Source organism: Lissotriton helveticus, chromosome 5_1 (genome assembly GCF_964261635.1).
Source record: "Lissotriton helveticus chromosome 5_1, aLisHel1.1, whole genome shotgun sequence".
In the NCBI taxonomy this organism is placed as follows: domain Eukaryota; kingdom Metazoa; phylum Chordata; class Amphibia; order Caudata; family Salamandridae; genus Lissotriton; species Lissotriton helveticus.
The window spans coordinates 705,436,932-705,455,266 of NC_136065.1; the positions used below are offsets into that span (position 1 = coordinate 705,436,932).

General features: G+C 45.0%; 1 protein-coding gene across 3 annotated transcripts in view; it reads left to right on the forward strand.

Moving 5' to 3' along the window:
* LOC144754851 (WASH complex subunit 2-like) overlaps positions 1-18,335 on the forward strand; it is a 770,229-nt gene that overhangs the window by 653,456 nt on the left and 98,438 nt on the right. For all 3 annotated transcript variants that reach the window (XM_078643106.1, XM_078643107.1, XM_078643108.1), the window contains one exon: positions 1,034-1,657. In XM_078643106.1, coding sequence (XP_078499232.1) covers positions 1,034-1,657 — 624 coding nt within the window. The remainder of the gene's footprint in view (positions 1-1,033; positions 1,658-18,335) is intronic.

Sequence of the window (18,335 nt, forward strand, 5' to 3'; positions counted from 1 at the left end):
GCAGTAGTAGTCCTCCACCTGAAAAGGTGGGCTCACACCACAGGTGAGTGTCAACCACTGCGCGGCCCCTGCAACCACCCTCTGCATCATGGAAAACAGTGGCCGCCAGCACACGAAAGCTTCCAGCAGCAGCAGTTCTCCAACTAGAGAGGCAGTTCTGCCCCGCACGCCGTCGTAAGGTGGGCATTCTGAGTGTCGGGGCTCACAGGCTACTCCTTCGTGCGGGCGACAGCTGCAGGCTCGGACTGTAGCAGGATTAATGAATGGGAGGATGGAGCTCTCCACTCTTACATCCTGTCGGCCATGTTCCCAGCCATGCCCCCATATGACGCCATTTCTCAATTTGTATTAACAAGCGTTTATAATGGTATACTTTCTTCACCTTGCCCACCATGTATATTTTCAATCACAGTACATGATGAAAATCTTTGCATACTAGGATTACTCAGCTGCTTCTAAATGTCATTGCTTTGTAATCACTTGCTAGGTACATTTTGACTGAATGATACTCTTTTCTGCCACAAATCTTTACCACATTTTCTTCTGGGGATAAACCCTCCGGCACACTTGGGGAGAATTAGACTTGTCTGCCACCCCTAGAATGCATTTGGCCCCATTGTCTCCTGGGGTGCACCCCCCTCTGCAGAAACCCACACCTTAGTAGGCAGTCTTGAATTTCGTATATTACTTCAAGAGTTTCCATTCAAAATGAGTGTCCATTCAAAACATATTGTGTACTTGAAACATTTATATTGAATTATTTCAATATTGTGCTGTAAAATGCGCCATTATACCCTATTTTGTTACAGTTTACTTGGAGAAGACTACATCGACCCTGCATACTCTCAAAGATCACTCCAAGTCAGGGTTAGGCTTTCTCACTCCACTCACTCACTGTGATATCTGATATATTTTTAATGGGGGGGGGCAATTTTTGTTGTTGTTACTAACTTGTACACTATGTCTAAAAATAAAGGTGTTAAGACCTGTAATCCTACTAACATTTTGTTGTATTGGTTTGATTTTGAAATAGGATCGCATTAAAGTTACTGGAAAAAGACGACCACCTTCAAGGGCAGGAAGACGATTAGCTTCTCAAGATTCTGATGAATTGAATCCTACAATGGTATCTAATCTAACACACGGTGAAGTGACTGCTACCATATCAGATATAAAACACCCCAAAACTGAAGAGTCAAAAGAAAACACTTCCAAAAAGAAAATAGATGAACATGTTTTCAGTGGAAACCCATCCTCTTTACCGAATGACTTCACTGTGAAGAACATAATGGTGGCGGAGAAGCAACAACCAGCTGCCATTGATGACATTTTTAGCTCTGATGGGGTTTCTTCAAAACATGCAGTGTCAAAGATATCTACTGGATCAAAAGCAAAGGGGAAATCTAGCGAAGAGGTGATAAAGAAACCTGTGAAAGCGGAGAAGAAATCTGCTCTATCTGCTTTTGATGACCAAGGGAGTGATGACGATCTTTTTATTTCTGCAAAGCAATCTGCTTCAAAAAAAAAAAAAACATCTCCTTTCTTGGAAAATGAAGGCGAAGAAGATCTCTTTGGTGATAAAAAGTCAGTACAGAAAACAGGTGCAAAAAGTGCATCACAGCAAGATGTTAAGCCGAAAACCCAAAATATATTTGAGGTAAAGAAAGAAAAAAAATGTATACAATGTTGTGTCACGAAAAAAATTGTACAGTGTGTAGTGGTTAATTGTTACACCTGACAAAATTGTAATGAATATCATATAAAGGTTTTGTGATAGACAAAAGTGAACATAATTGAACCCTAAAGATAATTATCAGATATTAACGTTATTAACACCTTGCCGCCTTTATGTGGCAACAGAAACAAATCTTTCTGATGGTTAATTCTAAATGTAGATTCCTTACCTTGTGAATATCTTCTGGCGCTAGACTGGATCCGGAACAGTTTAAAAGCAGTGCTTCTGCTGCTCTGAGCTACTCCACATCTAATCCATTCCGCTCTGGAAGTGACGAGCAGAGATGCATATCAGCGCTACCCGTGTGCACAGACATCCGTTCCTTTCTTTCCGCTCCTTTCTTTCCGCTCCTTTCTTTCCGCTCCTTTCTTTCCGCCCCTTCAGACCTGGATCCCAAGCTCCACTCCTTCACTCTTTAAGAGAGTTTTCATCAAAATGTTTCACTGTGCGAAAGAATAAGTCACCCACTACAACCCACAGTACTTAATTTGAACTTGCAGGGACCATTTCAAACAGATGTCTGTGGCTGATAACCTCGAGGTGTTCCTCAGGAATTTGAGTTCGTTGCATGACTCTAAGACCTGCTACAACAACACCCAGATGAATCTTTTAAAAGGGATAGTTTCCAAACATGAATTTAGATACATCCATTCTCTCCCCCCGACAATGCCAATACTGAACTAAGAAGCAAGTCCGTTGTTATGTGCACTCTTTGTGTGGCCTGAGTTTCTATTATGCAAGAATAACATTATAGTTTATTAGATCAGTGAACACCGCATGCCTATTGGGCCAATATTCCCATACACTATGGGATTTGATTTGACAAGTCCTGCCTATGGCCCAGGCCATACTCTCTTAGGCTTACCACTGGAAGGATGCAGCAAAGTTTTCCATCAGATGTAGACTTGACACAACAAACTTACTAGGTGAATGAATGAATTAATGAATTAATTCATTTTATTTTTATTGCAGTTTCTTAAAACCATTTGCAATATGACTTGCATACGATTTAAAAATGTAAGATCACAATTATTTAAAACATTCGTACAAAGTGAGTGCACGTTACGGCATTATCTGAACCAAATACAATAACATATGTTATATACATTTAAAATGGATAAGAGATTGCCAGGTCAACCTTGTTGCACATTTGATACATGTAAAACGGCGTCATCACGAGCTAATTGCTGGAGGCTGAATATTAAACAGACAAGCTTGCCTTTTGTATTGCCTGGCCCATCTTCTTCGATAAGCCTAAGATGCAGCTCGGCCATGTATCTTACAAATCTGGCCAAGTCTGATGATAAGGTGCAGGAAAAAAGAACCAAAGATGCATCTTTCACTGTCCAGACCCTGTTACGCAGCCATATTTGTTTTAAGAGATTCTTACGGGGCTGTAGCATACCAGGACAACAACAAATGAGGTGTAGCAGAGATTCAGATTTAAAGTTGCAAATTCTACATCTGATTTTGTGTTCAAGGGACTTCCACTTCTGGGTTTAATTCTTTAATTGGGAGGGGCACTAATCTGTCCCATAAGATATGTTTTTGAGATTTCCTTCCCAGTGCTTGGCTAAGATAGGGCTGAGTTTTGTGCCCTGCATATGATGTTATCAGCCCAGATGGACCTCTTCCTGTGTCATAGTCTGCTAGGTCATTTCTTTGTGACAGTTGGTAGCATTGTTTATTAATTGAGTTTTTAGCGGCCAGATAGTTTATTGCTCCTTGATCCCAGTTTTGGATTGCTAAACCTAACTCACTAGGTAGAACAATTTAATTGCCTGTGGCCTTATGGTGCCTCGCCTGGCTGAGAACATCTAGTTTTTCAGGGTATGTCCAGGCTTCCCACATAGACTTGTCCCACTCAATCTGCCTTTTGACCCTTTCGTGGCTACGGAAAGGGACGCAAGCCACTACTAGTCCAGCAGGTTAGCCAGCGTTTTCGTGACAGAGCATGTGTATCCCAAAGATCAAGTGGACCAGATGGCCAGTGGTCTGGCCAGTGGTCAGGCCAGTCCACCAACCCCCCAGCAACTGCTGCCTCCAAGCCTCTTTAGTCCACCCCCAGACCATCATGGGCACCCAGTGGGAGGAAGGATAGGCCTTCACCTCCGCCACTGGCAGTCAACAACATCAGACCGTTGGGTACTACAGATAGTCCAAAGGTGCTATTCCCTTTCCACTGTGACACCCTCTTCACTCACGCCACCCACTTACGATCAAAAGACAACAATAGGAGACCGCCACTAGCCATGAATCAAGACCAATTTTAATAAAGCACAACTAAGGACATCAATCCTGTTAGAGGACGGAGAATAATTTGTGCTTCTATTTTCTTTGTGATTCATCATATCTGACCCATTTGTGTTACTTTGTAAAACATGGAATGTTTGAACTATTCTATTTATCTGTGTAATTGATTTGTATTAATGTATCACTATCATCAATACGTATGTTCTATATTTATGGTGCACATGATTGTCTTTCAGTTTGAGTTTATTGATTTTGTTGTCCTATTGTTTGTCCTATTCACAATCAGTGCAAAGTCGATTCGATATACAACTCAACCCCCCCCCACCCCAAGTTTGCCTTTTAGGACCAAACCCCAGCCAGTTTACCCGCTTATGATCAGCTAAGCCCTAGCTGGTTTACCCACTTATGATCAGCTGAGGGAGGACCATCTCTCCTTGCTCTGTCAAGATATGCAAGCTATGTTGGCCAAGGGAGCTATAGAGAGGGTACCTGCATCAGAAGTAGGGTGAGGTTACTATTTGTGGTACTTTCTGGTGCTAAAAAAGGCAGAGTACTTTGTCCTATCCTAGCTCTGCGCGTTCTCAATCTCTACTTGAAGAAGGAGAAATTCAAAATGCTCATAGTCTCAAGTTTTGTCTGCTTTAGATCCGGGAGACTGGATGGTATCATTGGACCTGCCGAAGGCTTATTTCCACATTCCCATCCTGCTTGCCCACAGACGCTATCTGCGGTTCACGGTGGGCCATGAGCACTTTCAGTTTGCTGAGCTACCTCTCAGCCTTATCCGCACCGCTCTGGTGTTCACCAAGGTGATGGTGGTGGTTTCAGCTCATATGCAGAGGTCAGGGATTTTAGTCTTTCCCAACCTCAACGATCGGTTGTTGAATGCGGACTCATCCCAGGCAGTCATAACCCAACTTCTGACTATGGTGAACCTCCTGCACTCGCTGGAGTTCACAAACAACATGGCGAAGTTACACCTGACTCGATCTCAGATGCTCCATTTCATCGGAGCTATTCTTGACACAGTGCAGTTTCGGGGCTATTCTCCAGCGTAGCGAGTCCAGGATATACAGGCTCTGATACAGATTTTTCAGCCTCTAGCCTGGATATCGATGAAACTGACTGAGGCTGTTGGGCCTCATGGCCTCCTGCATTCTTCTGGTGAAATATGCCCGCTGGCATATGCGGGCTCTGCAGTGGGACCTGAAGGCCCAGTGGGAGAAGCATCAGCGAAAACTTTCCGAAATGGTACAGGTCTCGGAGGGAACTGCAAAAGACCTACAGTGGCGGTTAACAAACTGTAATTGGGTCAGTGGCAGGCCCCTCTTCCTTCCACAACCAGAGTTGACTGTAGTGACCTATGCATCAATTCTGTGCTAGGCTGGGATGGCCAGTCAGGAAGAGGTGGGAATCGGTGAGCTCTGGTCTCCAGCAGAATCTGAGCTCCACATAAACCTATTTGACCTTCAGGCGATTCTTTTGGCATTAACAACCTTTGTTCCTTTGATCAAGGGAAGACTGATGCAGGTGTTCATGGACAACACCACCTCCATGTGGTAGTGCAACAAACAGGGCAGTGGAGTTATGAATCCTTTGTCAGTAGGCTCTGCACCTCTGAATATGGCTGGAACGTCAGGGCATTTCCCTTGTGGTGTAGCATCTGGCAGGCTCTTTGAATGCCAGACCGGAATACTTGGCCATCAGTGTCTAGTGGATCACGAATGGCATCTCCACCCGGAGGTTGTGCAAGGTCTCTTTCAGCAGTGGGTAGAGCCTTGGTTAGATCCGGTCCCCAACACCGAGAATACACAATGCCGCAGTTCTGGGCTCTGGAGTTTCCAAGGTAACTCTCGCTCTAATACACTTTTCATCTCAAGTGGAGCTTTGGCCTCCTGTACGCCATTCCACCCATACATATCCTATCCAGAGTTCTCAAGAAGAAGATCAGGAATGACTGACCCAAGTCATTCTTGTGGCTCCGGATTGGGCATGGAGAGTAGGTGTCCTGATCTGTTGAGCATGACCATAGGTCCCCCAGGCAGGCTTCCTATTTGGGAGGTTCTTCTGTTGCAGCAACAGGACAGGGTTCTGCACCCGAACATGTGCACCCGCCACCTACATGCGTGGAGTTTGGGCAGTGACAATTGTCAGCTTTCAGCCTTCCTTTCTAAATCCGTGATGTTATTCTGGTAGTCAGGCGACCCTCCACCAACTCAGTATTAGGCTGCTGCTGGGACAAGTTTGTGCCCTGGTGTAAGTCTCACAACGTTGACATCCTCTCTGCACGTTTATCAACATTTCTCTTGTTTGTATTGTCTTTGGCCCAGCAGGGCTCTGCTTTGAGGACAGTTAAGGGTCAACTTCTACCACCTCAGCATGCTTGTGGTTGTTGGTCCAAGCTGTTTTTAAGCCACACGTTGTGGTTAGGCTTCTTAAAGGTCAAAGAGTGTGAAGACCCAGCAATTAAGGGTTGATGTTGTCACCCTGTTTTCGAACCATCTGTGCATGCAGTGTTGATCTGGGGCATGGTATGGAAGTGTGTAGTATGCTAGTGATATGGTTGTGGGTTATATGAATGAGGTGTGAGTGTAGGGGACTGTTTCTTTTTCTCATTTCAAATTTAATTTTTGCAACATTATTTATATTTTGAAAACAGATGCAAAATTGAATTATGACAATGTAAGAGATAAAATGTTGAAAAGAAATGAAATGTTAATTTAAAATTTTTTGATACGTATGAAAAAAGAAAAAGAAAATACAATATGAAAAAATAGTAATCAAAGTTGTTGTGTGGAGATTAGCATTTTTGAGGCCCTAGTTTAGAGCTTGGGAGAGCCACCAGTAAAGGAATATAGGTCATGTTCGTTGTTGCTTTGTAAATTCTTAAAGACCTGCAACATTCACCTACATTCTTCTTGTTTCAGTGGGACCTCAACCTGCACTCACCTGTCTCAGGTGTGCACCATTCGAGCCTCTACACAATTGCCCTTTTTAGGCTATTGGCCATCAAAACTGCCTTTTTAGTGGCCATAACATTAGCCAGGAGGGTCAGCAAACTGCAAGCGTTCTATGTGCACCCTCTTTATACCACCTTGTTCTTCGGATGTGTAGCACCTTCTTTCCAAAGGTTGTGACTCCATCCCATGTAGGTCAGAACATCATGCTTCCTACTTTCTTTGCTCCATCTCATCCCTCTAAAGAATTGGAGAGACTCCACCACCTGGACTCGAAATTAGCATGGTCGCTCTACCTTGACCCCACAAGAGAGTTCTGGGTGGCTAGAAAAGCTGTACAGAAGAGAACCATCTCACCATGAATTGTCCTGTGCATTAGGATTTGCTTCACATTGGCCAAGAAACAGCCCTTGAGGGCTTGCGGGCACACCCTACCTTTCTCCTGGACGTCTGCAAGGCAACGACATGGGCATCACTGCACACGTTCACAAAACATTACTTACTGCCTAGACAGTCAGGTCTGTTGTGACAGGCACTTTGCCTGTTTGGTCTTTCAGGACTTTTTAGTTTAATCAAGTTCACAGACCCACCTCCGGGGAGGTATTGCCTGGCTATCTATTCAAAAGTAAGGAATCTGTAACTAGAAGTTTCTATCAGATGAACAAGTTACTTCCCTTGGGTAATGCCTTTTCTGGAGGAGACTGTATCTAGCCGCAGATTCCTTACCGACCTTCCCATCCTCCCCACCACTCTGCGAACCGGTTCAGGTGTAAGGGACACCCTTTTCAGGGCCACAGGTGTTTTCCACAAAAGTGGTCAGTACGCGTAGTAGCTCCATGCTCCTTGCGTAGAAAGTCTTTATAGTATCTATCGTCGGAGTGTTGAGGTGGCGCCTATATAACTACTAGGCACGTCACTTCCAGCAAGGCCAAGGCAGTACAGAATGATGCCACCTTCTCGCGCAAAGTGCTAATGGATCTAGTCTAATGCCTGGGGGTATTCAAATGTAAGGAATGTATCGCTAAATAGAGTCTCTACCAGATAAAGCATCACCAAGGGCAAGTAACTTGTTCTTTATTTAACATCTTTTTTGATGTTTCTGCTGAGTCGAGTACCTACCCGGACAGAGTTTCAACCCAAGCCGGTACAGCTGATATATAGTTGCGACCTCATGTGGGCTGTGTTTACTTGATCTACTAGGTACCACTTTTTAGGGTGCTGTATTGGTGGTCACTTATACACTGTATATTCTACCTTGACCACTACCAAAAAGTGTAGGTAGATCCTCCTGGTCCTGACGAATCGCCAACAATTAGTTTTAAGGCGAGAAACATGTTGACCTTAATCCACAAACATGCATGCTTCACATCCTTAGAGTGAAGAACAGCGTCTTTGTTGTATATATATATATATTTTTTTTTTTTTGGGGGGGGGGGGATAATCAACTTTATTGATTTTACATAAACAAACAAAATTCATTGGTTGCAGCTCCCGAATCAGCACAAGTAGTAGGTCGGCGATAGTAAAGAGAGCAAACAGGGTCAGTCCATTCCAGTCCAGTAGTATCCCCTGCATAGTAGTTACAGCACAGCGTGGAACATAAGAAAAACAGAAAATCATGGTGGTATCATATTGAACCATTTCCCCCATATTTTGTGAAATAATCCGGGCATCCTCGGGCTTCAAATAGGACTTCCTCCTGTGTCCCGCACCAATCCATCCCTCTCCTCCATCCCCCACAGTTGGGGCCCTGGCCCGCGACCAGTGCAGCGCTATGTCCCTCTTGGCCACCGCCGTCCCAAGGAGACGTTTGTCCGTCCTGGAACCGTCTAGACCGTCAAAGACCCCCAGTAGCATCCGCAATGGGTCATGCGGGACCACCCATCCCAGGGCCCGGGTGAGCTTCCGTTCCCCTCCCAGAATGACATTATCGCCGGGCAGAGCCACACCATGTGGTAGAAATCAGCAGAGGCCATGCCACATCTCGGGCAGTCCGAAGAGGGTCTTAGTCGGGCATGGAACAACCGTTCCAGGGTGAGGTATGCCGCATGGGGGTAGTATATCTGTACCAGGCACAGCTTGGAGGACGTGGTCAGGGTTCTGGGCGCCATAAGGGCATCTCTCCAATCCGCCTCCTCCAGGGGACCCACCCACCCCCCCCAGCGGGCACGAAGTCGATCTAGGGAAGCGGGGCTATTGTTCACTAGGGAACGGTAAACGCGGGACACTCTTCCTCATATATTTTTAATTAGGAGAGGGGCCACAGTCATTAAAATTGCTTTGAGTGGACCTCCTACCCTATTTGAATTTACTACACTGACATCTATCTTCACCTACACTGATTCCCCAAGGGCCCTCACACGCACCTCACCCGCTGGCATAAAGGTAAAAAGATCTCCGCTAAGTAGGCCCCATCACGGGCGCCTGATCGGGCATTGCACCGCCGGCCCGATAAGGAGCAGACCCGATAATGAAGCAAGACACCTAGCTGGCTGGGTGTGTGAGGGTCTTTTTCCGAAGGAGAAAATCCTTCTCCATGTTATCCAATCCCCATGGATGCAATTGATCAGTCCACTTCTAACACTTTAACGCCTGCACTTTCTGTTAGGAACTGCATACTGGTTTTGCTTTATCGAGTAAATAGCAGCCCAATGCTGCCATCATCAAACCACGGGTGACCTGAACTTCTTGACCCATCAACCACACCTGGGAGCCTACTTGTGCAGGCATAAATGAGTACAGTCAACCCTGATGCGTTCCCTGCCACACCACCGGACACCGAATCAACGCACAGGGAAATCTTTGGGAAACGCATTTTGTTCGAGGCATGTGTGATGTAGATACACATGCTTTGCATATTCCCGCCATCTAGCATTGGGTCCGAATGTTTGCAAGTTGTTTTGTTTCGAAGAAATCTTTTCCAGTCACGAGGTAAAGTGATTCCTCCTTTCGGTGATAATGCGCATGGGCATCAACTCCATTGTTAGATTGTTTTTTTCCGCCTTTGGGTTCGGACGTGTATTGCTTCGCTCCGATTAGAAACTGTCAACGGTATCTCTTCAGTTTACAATTCCCTTGTTGGTATTGTTTTCGTTTGCGTTTCCTGCCTTCTACGTGTCAAAGATCTTCTGAAAATGTTCACATTTCCAATAGAATACTTTAACCACGGCCTTCAGGCCTAGCTTGTCTCCTGTTTCCACTCGAAGATCCTGCATCGAGTCTTCCGCCGATGGAACGGACACCATTCCAATTGTGTCCTCGGTGCCATTCCAAATACCCACCCACAGACCCTTCATTGGGTTTGTAACCTTTGTCTCTCTCCGGAGCACAAAGAGGAAGACTGCGACGCGTGTCGGTCGTTCCATTTCTAAAAGACTCTTAAAGACTGTTGCGCTCGACGCAGAGACATGCAGTGACAAACTATCGAGGAACTCCCAATATCTTCGGCGAAGATGTCGAGCAAGAAGAGATGGAGGCGGTGGAAGTGGAAGAGGCCATTTCCATCTAGGACTCCGATTTGGAGTTGAAGTTCCATGACGTTCCATATTGACAGGCTGCCATGAGTAACAAAGCCCCTTTGCCCTGCTAAACCCACTACGACCAAAACAAAGGATATTGGGCCACCACTATCATCAGGCAATGGCAGGCACAGAGACTCAGATTCCAACGCCTCATGGCTAGATACCGAAACAGAAAGTCAAGCCTTCGAGTTCGGGCTCGAACCTAGGTGACACCCCCTCGATTCCAAAGACTTCGGCATGGAAAAATAAAAAGGAAAAATCCAGTTCGGCATCGAAACTGAAATATGCTACTCTAAAGACACCGGAGCCAATTCTGGAGAAAAAGCAGCATTAGCTGTATCCGAAATAGAAGACAATTCATATTAAACCTCAAACTGGGCACATTACCACTACACCAGGGAACCCACCTCCCAAAAGCAAAATAAACACTGAATACAGAATACCTCTCAAGAAGAACAAGGACATAGTTACTAGTCCTATTAATATTCCTAATACCACTCCACCCTCTTCACCAGTGCCTCTCATACCAGATTCACACCCTTTACATATTACACCTCCAGGATCTCCTGATATAAATCCAGATATGGTAGATGATGAGGACAATGATAATCAGCCACTACCTGACCCGTGGGATGACTATAACATAGATCCACCGGGAGACACAGATCCTGATCTATCTCCAGCCAGCCTTCTCCTCCTGATGATAATAATACATATCAAGAGCTAATTGCTAGATCAGCCACTTACCATGGGGTCACTTTACATAAAGAAGACCTAGAAGATGATTTCCTTTTTGAAACTTTAGGAAACGCACACAGAACATCTCAAACCATGCCAATGTTAAAAGGTATGATGAGGCATGCAGACAATATTTTTAAGGACCCGCTCAGGTCACTATACTAACACCTAGAGTGAATAAATAATATAAACCACCTCCATCTGAACCAGTCTTTATTAAGGGTCAGTTGCCTTTTGATTCCTTATTAGTTTCAAATGCACATAAAAGGGCAAATTTACCTCAGGAAAGGCACCTCCTCCTGAAAAGGAATCCAAATTAATAGATGTGTCTGGAAAGAGAGTAGCTGCTCAATCAGCCAATCATTGGCACATAGCCAACACTCAAGGGCTGTTGGCTAGGTAGAATAGGGCACACTTGGATGAGATGGAAGAACTATTACAATATCTCCCCGAAGAACTCAGTAAAAAGGGTCAAGAAATAGTGCAGGAAGGCAAGCTCATTTTCAATTCATCCATTAGATGTGATTTGGATGCTGCAGATACTGCAGTTAGAGGACTCAATACCAGCATTCTGCTAAGGAGACATGACTAGCTGCGAATTTCTGGTTTCAAACCAGAAGTTCAACAAACTATACTTAATGCACCATTTGTCAAAGAACACCTTTTTGAGCCTCAGATAGATCAATCACTAGAGAAAATGGAAAATGACACACAAGTGGCAAAATCCATGGGCGCACTTCAGTCTCCATCTAATAGAGGTTCCTTTTATCGCTCCTTCTACAGAGTGGGCTCCAAAAATAATACCACAGATGCCACCACATCTTCATATAAAACACAGGCACAGTCTTCCTCCTCCAGAGGATTCTATAGAGGTGGATACCGAGGTAACAACTTTAAAGGAAGAGGTAGAGGTACAACATCACGTACCCCTCCCCATCCTCTAACAAACAGTGACTTAATATCACTTCCCCCCGAACCTTTATCACCTGTCGGGGAGGAAGATTACATCAGTCTCTTCCAATTTGGCAATCAGGAACAACCGACAAATGGGTTGTGACATTATCCAATATGGTTATTGCCTGGAGCTCACAAGCATCCCTCCCAACATTCCACCTCTTATTCACAAACTATCTTTGGAATATAAGCATTTTTGCAGACACGAAGTCGAAGGTCTTCTAACAAGAGAAGTTATAGAACTTGTCTCATAACAACAACAAGGAACAGGAGTACATTCACTGTACTTCCTAATTCCCAAAAAGAATGGTTCGTTAAGACCAATATTGGTTCTCAGGTTTTTAAACCTGTACATATTATCAGAACACTTTCATATGGTCACTCTCCAAGTACTGATTTTGGAAAAAGGGGGTGGTGATGGACAGAGTTTCTGAATGATGCAGAATACTCTTACCAAGTCAATAGATCATGGTTTTAATCCATCACCGTTTTTTAGCTCACTGCACCATCCCAGCTCAGAACCTGGCTATATGCAAATTAGTCTGTTCCTGTCCCAGTGCATGATGGGAACAGGGCAAACCAAACTACCAAGCCAATTCTTATACTGGGAAGGAAACAAGCTTCCGGGGACCGGTTTCTGGCATCACAGCCTTCTTCGGCCCGGCTTGCTTGAATGTCCATCACCACCCCCTTTTCCAAAATCGGTTTTATCCACACTATGTGTGGGAGGGTATACTCAGACGTGAGTCCCTTGTTCATTGCACCATCAGGATTCAAGCAAACCGGGCCGAAGAAGGCTGTGATGCCAGAAACCGGTCCCCGGGAGCTTGTTTCCTTCCCAGTATAAGAATTGGCTTGGTAGTTTGGTTTGCCCTGTTCCCATCATGCACTGGGACAGGAACAGACTAATTTGCATATAGCCAGGTTCTGAGCTGGGATGGTGCAGTGAGCTAAAAAACGGCGATGGATTAAAACCATGATCTCTTGACTTGGTAAGAGTATTCTGCATCATTCAGAAACTCTGTCCATCACCACCCCCTTTTCCAAAATCGGTTTTATCCACACTATGTGTGGGAGGGTATACTCAGACGTGAGTCCCTTGCTCATTGCACCATCAGGATTCAAGCAAACCGGGCCGAAGAAGGCTGTGATGCCAGAAACCGGTCCCCGGGAGCTTGTTTCCTTCCCAGTATAAGAATTGGCTTGGTAGTTTGGTTTGCCCTGTTCCCATCATGCACTGGGACAGGAACAGACTAATTTGCATATAGCCAGGTTCTGAGCTGGGATGGTGCAGTGAGCTAAAAAACGGTGATGGATTAAAACCATGATCTCTTGACTTGGTAAGAGTATTCTGCATCATTCAGAAACTCTGTCCATCACCACCCCCTTTTCCAAAATCGGTTTTATCCACACTATGTGTGGGAGGGTATACTCAGACGTGAGTCCCTTGCTCATTGCACCATCAGGATTCAAGCAAACCGGGCCGAAGAAGGCTGTGATGCCAGAAACCGGTCCCCGGGAGCTTGTTTCCTTCCCAGTATAAGAATTGGTTTGGTAGTTTGGTTTGCCCTGTTCCCATCATGCACTGGGACAGGAACAGACTAATTTGCATATAGCCAGGTTCTGAGCTGGGATGGTGCAGTGAGCTAAAAAACGGTGATGGATTAAAACCATGATCTCTTGACTTGGTAAGAGTATTCTGCATCATTCAGAAACTCTGTCCATCACCACCCCCTTTTCCAAAATCGGTTTTATCCACACTATGTGTGGGAGGGTATACTCAGACGTGAGTCCCTTGCTCATTGCACCATCAGGATTCAAGCAAACCGGGCCGAAGAAGGCTGTGATGCCAGAAACCGGTCCCCGGGAGCTTGTTTCCTTCCCAGTATAAGAATTGGCTTGGTAGTTTGGTTTGCCCTGTTCCCATCATGCACTGGGACAGGAACAGACTAATTTGCATATAGCCAGGTTCTGAGCTGGGATGGTGCAGTGAGCTAAAAAACGGTGATGGATTAAAACCATGATCTCTTGACTTGGTAAGAGTATTCTGCATCATTCAGAAACTCTGTCCATCACCACCCCCTTTTCCAAAATCGGTTTTATCCACACTATGTGTGGGAGGGTATACTCAGACGTGAGTCCCTTGCTCATTGCACCATCAGGATTCAAGCAAACCGGGCCGAAGAAGGCTGTGATGCCAGAAACCGGTCCCCGGGAGCTTGTTTCCTTCCCAGTATAAGAATTGGCTTGGTAGTTTGGTTTGCCCTGTTCCCATCATGCACTGGGACAGGAACAGACTAATTTGCATATTGCCAGGTTCTGAGCTGGGATGGTGCAGTGAGCTAAAAAACGGTGATGGATTAAAACCATGATCTCTTGACTTGGTAAGAGTATTCTGCATCATTCAGAAACTCTGTCCATCACCACCCCCTTTTCCAAAATCGGTTTTATCCACACTATGTGTGGGAGGGTATACTCAGACGTGAGTCCCTTGCTCATTGCACCATCAGGATTCAAGCAAACCGGGCCGAAGAAGGCTGTGATGCCAGAAACCGGTCCCCGGGAGCTTGTTTCCTTCCCAGTATAAGAATTGGCTTGGTAGTTTGGTTTGCCCTGTTCCCATCATGCACTGGGACAGGAACAGACTAATTTGCATATAGCCAGGTTCTGAGCTGGGATGGTGCAGTGAGCTAAAAAACGGTGATGGATTAAAACCATGATCTCTTGACTTGGTAAGAGTATTCTGCATCATTCAGAAACTCTGTCCATCACCACCCCCTTTTCAAAATCGGTTTTATCCACACTATGTGTGGGAGGGTATACTCAGACGTGAGTCCCTTGCTCATTGCACCATCAGGATTCAAGCAAACCGGGCCGAAGAAGGCTGTGATGCCAGAAACCGGTCCCCGGGAGCTTGTTTCCTTCCCAGTATAAGAATTGGCTTGGAAGTTTGGTTTGCCCTGTTCCCATCATGCACTGGGACAGGAACAGACTAATTTGCATATAGCCAGGTTCTGAGCTGGGATGGTGCAGTGAGCTAAAAAACGGTGATGGATTAAAACCATGATCTCTTGACTTGGTAAGAGTATTCTGCATCATTCAGAAACTCTGTCCATCACCACCCCCTTTTCCAAAACCACTCTCCAAGTACTTCCACTTTTGCAGCAAGATGACTTCATTTCAACACTAGACTTAAAGGACGCATACTTTCATATACCCATTCACCTAGCAAAATCTGAAATACATCAGATTTGTGATAGAAAAAAATCATTATCAGTTCAAGGTACTTCCGTTTGGAGTAACCACTGTGCCTAGAGTGTTCACCAAAAGCCTGGCAATTGTGCAGAACATCTAAGACAAGAACAAATACATGTCTTCCCATACTTAGATGATTGGCTCATAAAAGCCAGCACTCATCACAAGTGTGTCTATCACACTCGAATCTCCATAGATCTTCTAAATCAGTTGGGATTCGCAGTCAATACACAACAATCCCTTCTTCAACCCAATCAAACACAACTGTATCTGGGAGCCATTCTAAACACTTGAATGGCTCTAGCATATCCCAATGCAGCAAGGATTCAAAATGTTCAAACATTGTTACTACAGTTTCAAAACAACCAGTTTCCTCAGCCGGAACATTCATGCAATTCCTAGGGATGACGGCCTCATGCGTTGCCATAGTGCCTCATGCAAGACTAAACATGCGTCCCCTACAAGAATGCTTAGCACATCAGTTGTAGCAATCACAGAGTCAGCTAACAGATCTAGTGTTGCTAGACTGCCACACTCATCGCTCTCTGCAGTGGTAGAACACACAAAATGTATCAAAAGGGCAGCCATTTATCGGACCTATTCCACAAGTTGCACTCACAACAGATGCATCTCTCACACGTTGGGGAGCACACTTACAACATTTAACAGTCCAGGGTCATTGGAACTCCAAACAACAGAACTATCACATCAACCACATAGAGCTGCAAGGAGTTCAACTTGCGTTAAAAGCATTTCTACCTCACCTAGTAAAGATAGTTGTCTTAATCTCGATGGACTATATGGCAACAATGTACTATGTACAAAAACACTCTTTACAACTGTCACTCCTCTCTCAGACAATTTGGCATTGGGCAATTCATCACAAAATCCAATTACTCGCCGAACACCTCCCAGGCACGGACAACATCTTTGCTGATCTCAGCAGAATTAAACAACAAATACACAAAAGGGAACTTCACCCACAAGTTTCCTTCCGTACTTTCACAAATGGGGACTTCCACAAATAGACCTCTTTGCCACAGCATAGAACTCCAAATGCCCAGACTTCGCCTTCAGCTTCCCACAACCTCTATCCAAAGGCAATGCTCTATGGAAGAACTGGTCAGGGATATTTGCTTATGCTTTTTCACCTCTCCCTCTGCTTCCATTTATGGTTCGGAAACTCTGGTAAACATCTCTCACACTGATTGTCGTAGCTTCCACATAAGCTCGTCAGCCATGGTTAACCACACTATTGGAATTACCAATGGTTCCACTACAGAAGCTTCACATAACGTCAAACCTTCTCACACAGAACCATGGATAAATCAGACTTCCAATTTCTAAGGACCTCAACCTAGAGATTTGGCTCCTGAAGTCATAGAGTTTGGTTATCTAAACCTACCACCAGATTGTATGACAATTCTTAAAGAAGCAAGTAGACCTACCACTAGAGCATGTTATGCAGCAAAGTGGAAATGATTAGTCATATATTGTAATAACTCAATTGATCCGCTAGATGCATCTATACAAAATATTTGTTATCTTTTGCATCTACAATGCACAGGTTTAGCCTACGCATCTATTCGACTACACCTGGCAGCAGTAGCTGCATATCTTCAAAACAGGCAACATTTATTAAAGTATTAAAGTTCCAGTAATCAGTAATCAAAGCCTTTATCGAAGGAGGATATAGCGGCCCATGTAGAAAGACTGAGATTCTTTGCCTATAAGGCCTATATGGACAAAACACATGCCAAAAGAGACAAATCGGGATCACTGTTAGCATGGTTGGCTAACCCTAACAAGCGAGGCTCCCCTATCGTAGAGCTGGAGACTGCGGGGGGAACAAGGGCCCACACACTAGCGGAGATTAACAACATATTTGTAGATTACTATTCCACTCTTTATACCAGCTCGGCCACACATGGGTTACTACAAGCGCACTCATTCCTGGATGACCTCCAGATCCTTCAGGTCACGGAGGATGAGGCAGACGACTTAGGGGGGAACATAACAACCAACGAGATTACCGGTGCTATCAAACATATGTGCAAGAGAAACAATTGATGGATGGAATGCTGGACAATGCAAAGATTCTCCCCCAGTCAAGAGATCTGGGTTAAATCCATCATTCTTTTCTCCACTACGCCACCCCATTTTGGACCCAGCCATATGAAGTCCAAGGAAAGACCTGGCTTGGCAGTTCGGTCTGGACTGTTGCCATGAGGAACAGGGTCAGGGCTGATTTGCATATGGCTGGGTCCAAACTGGGGTGGCGTAGTGGACAAAAGAATGATGGATTTAACCCAGATCTCTTGACTGGGGGAAAATGTTTTAATCACTCTGCATTCTGTACATTATTTGTTGCAGTTACACTTTTCGCCCTAAGTGGGATGGGTATGCCCAGACTTGGGTCCCTTGCTCACTGTGTCAATGGATTCAAGCTAGCCTGGCTGATGAAGCATGGCATACCCCGAAATCGGTCCCGGGATGCTTTTTTCTGGTCTAGGGAGGACCTGGCTTGGCAGTTCGATCTGGACAGTTTGCATGAGGCACAGGTTCAAGACTGATTTGCATATGGCTGGATCCAAAGTGAGGTGGCGTAGTGGGCAAAAAAACAATGGATTTAACTTTGACTGGGGGAGAATATTTGAATCATTCAGCATTTCGTCCCTCATTTGTTGCAGTTACGCTATCAAACATATAACACGTAACAGAACTCCTGGCACAGACGGGCAACCAATGGAGTTCTACTCCATATATTCAGCTGAATTAACCCCCTATCTCCTGCCACCCTACGAAATAGCTAATAAAATGGGATCCCTGCCAGACACCATGACAGAAGATGTAGTAGTTCCCATTTTGAAACCAAATTAAGCCCGCACGATAGGACTGCTAACCGGCTGCTGTCGATGCTTA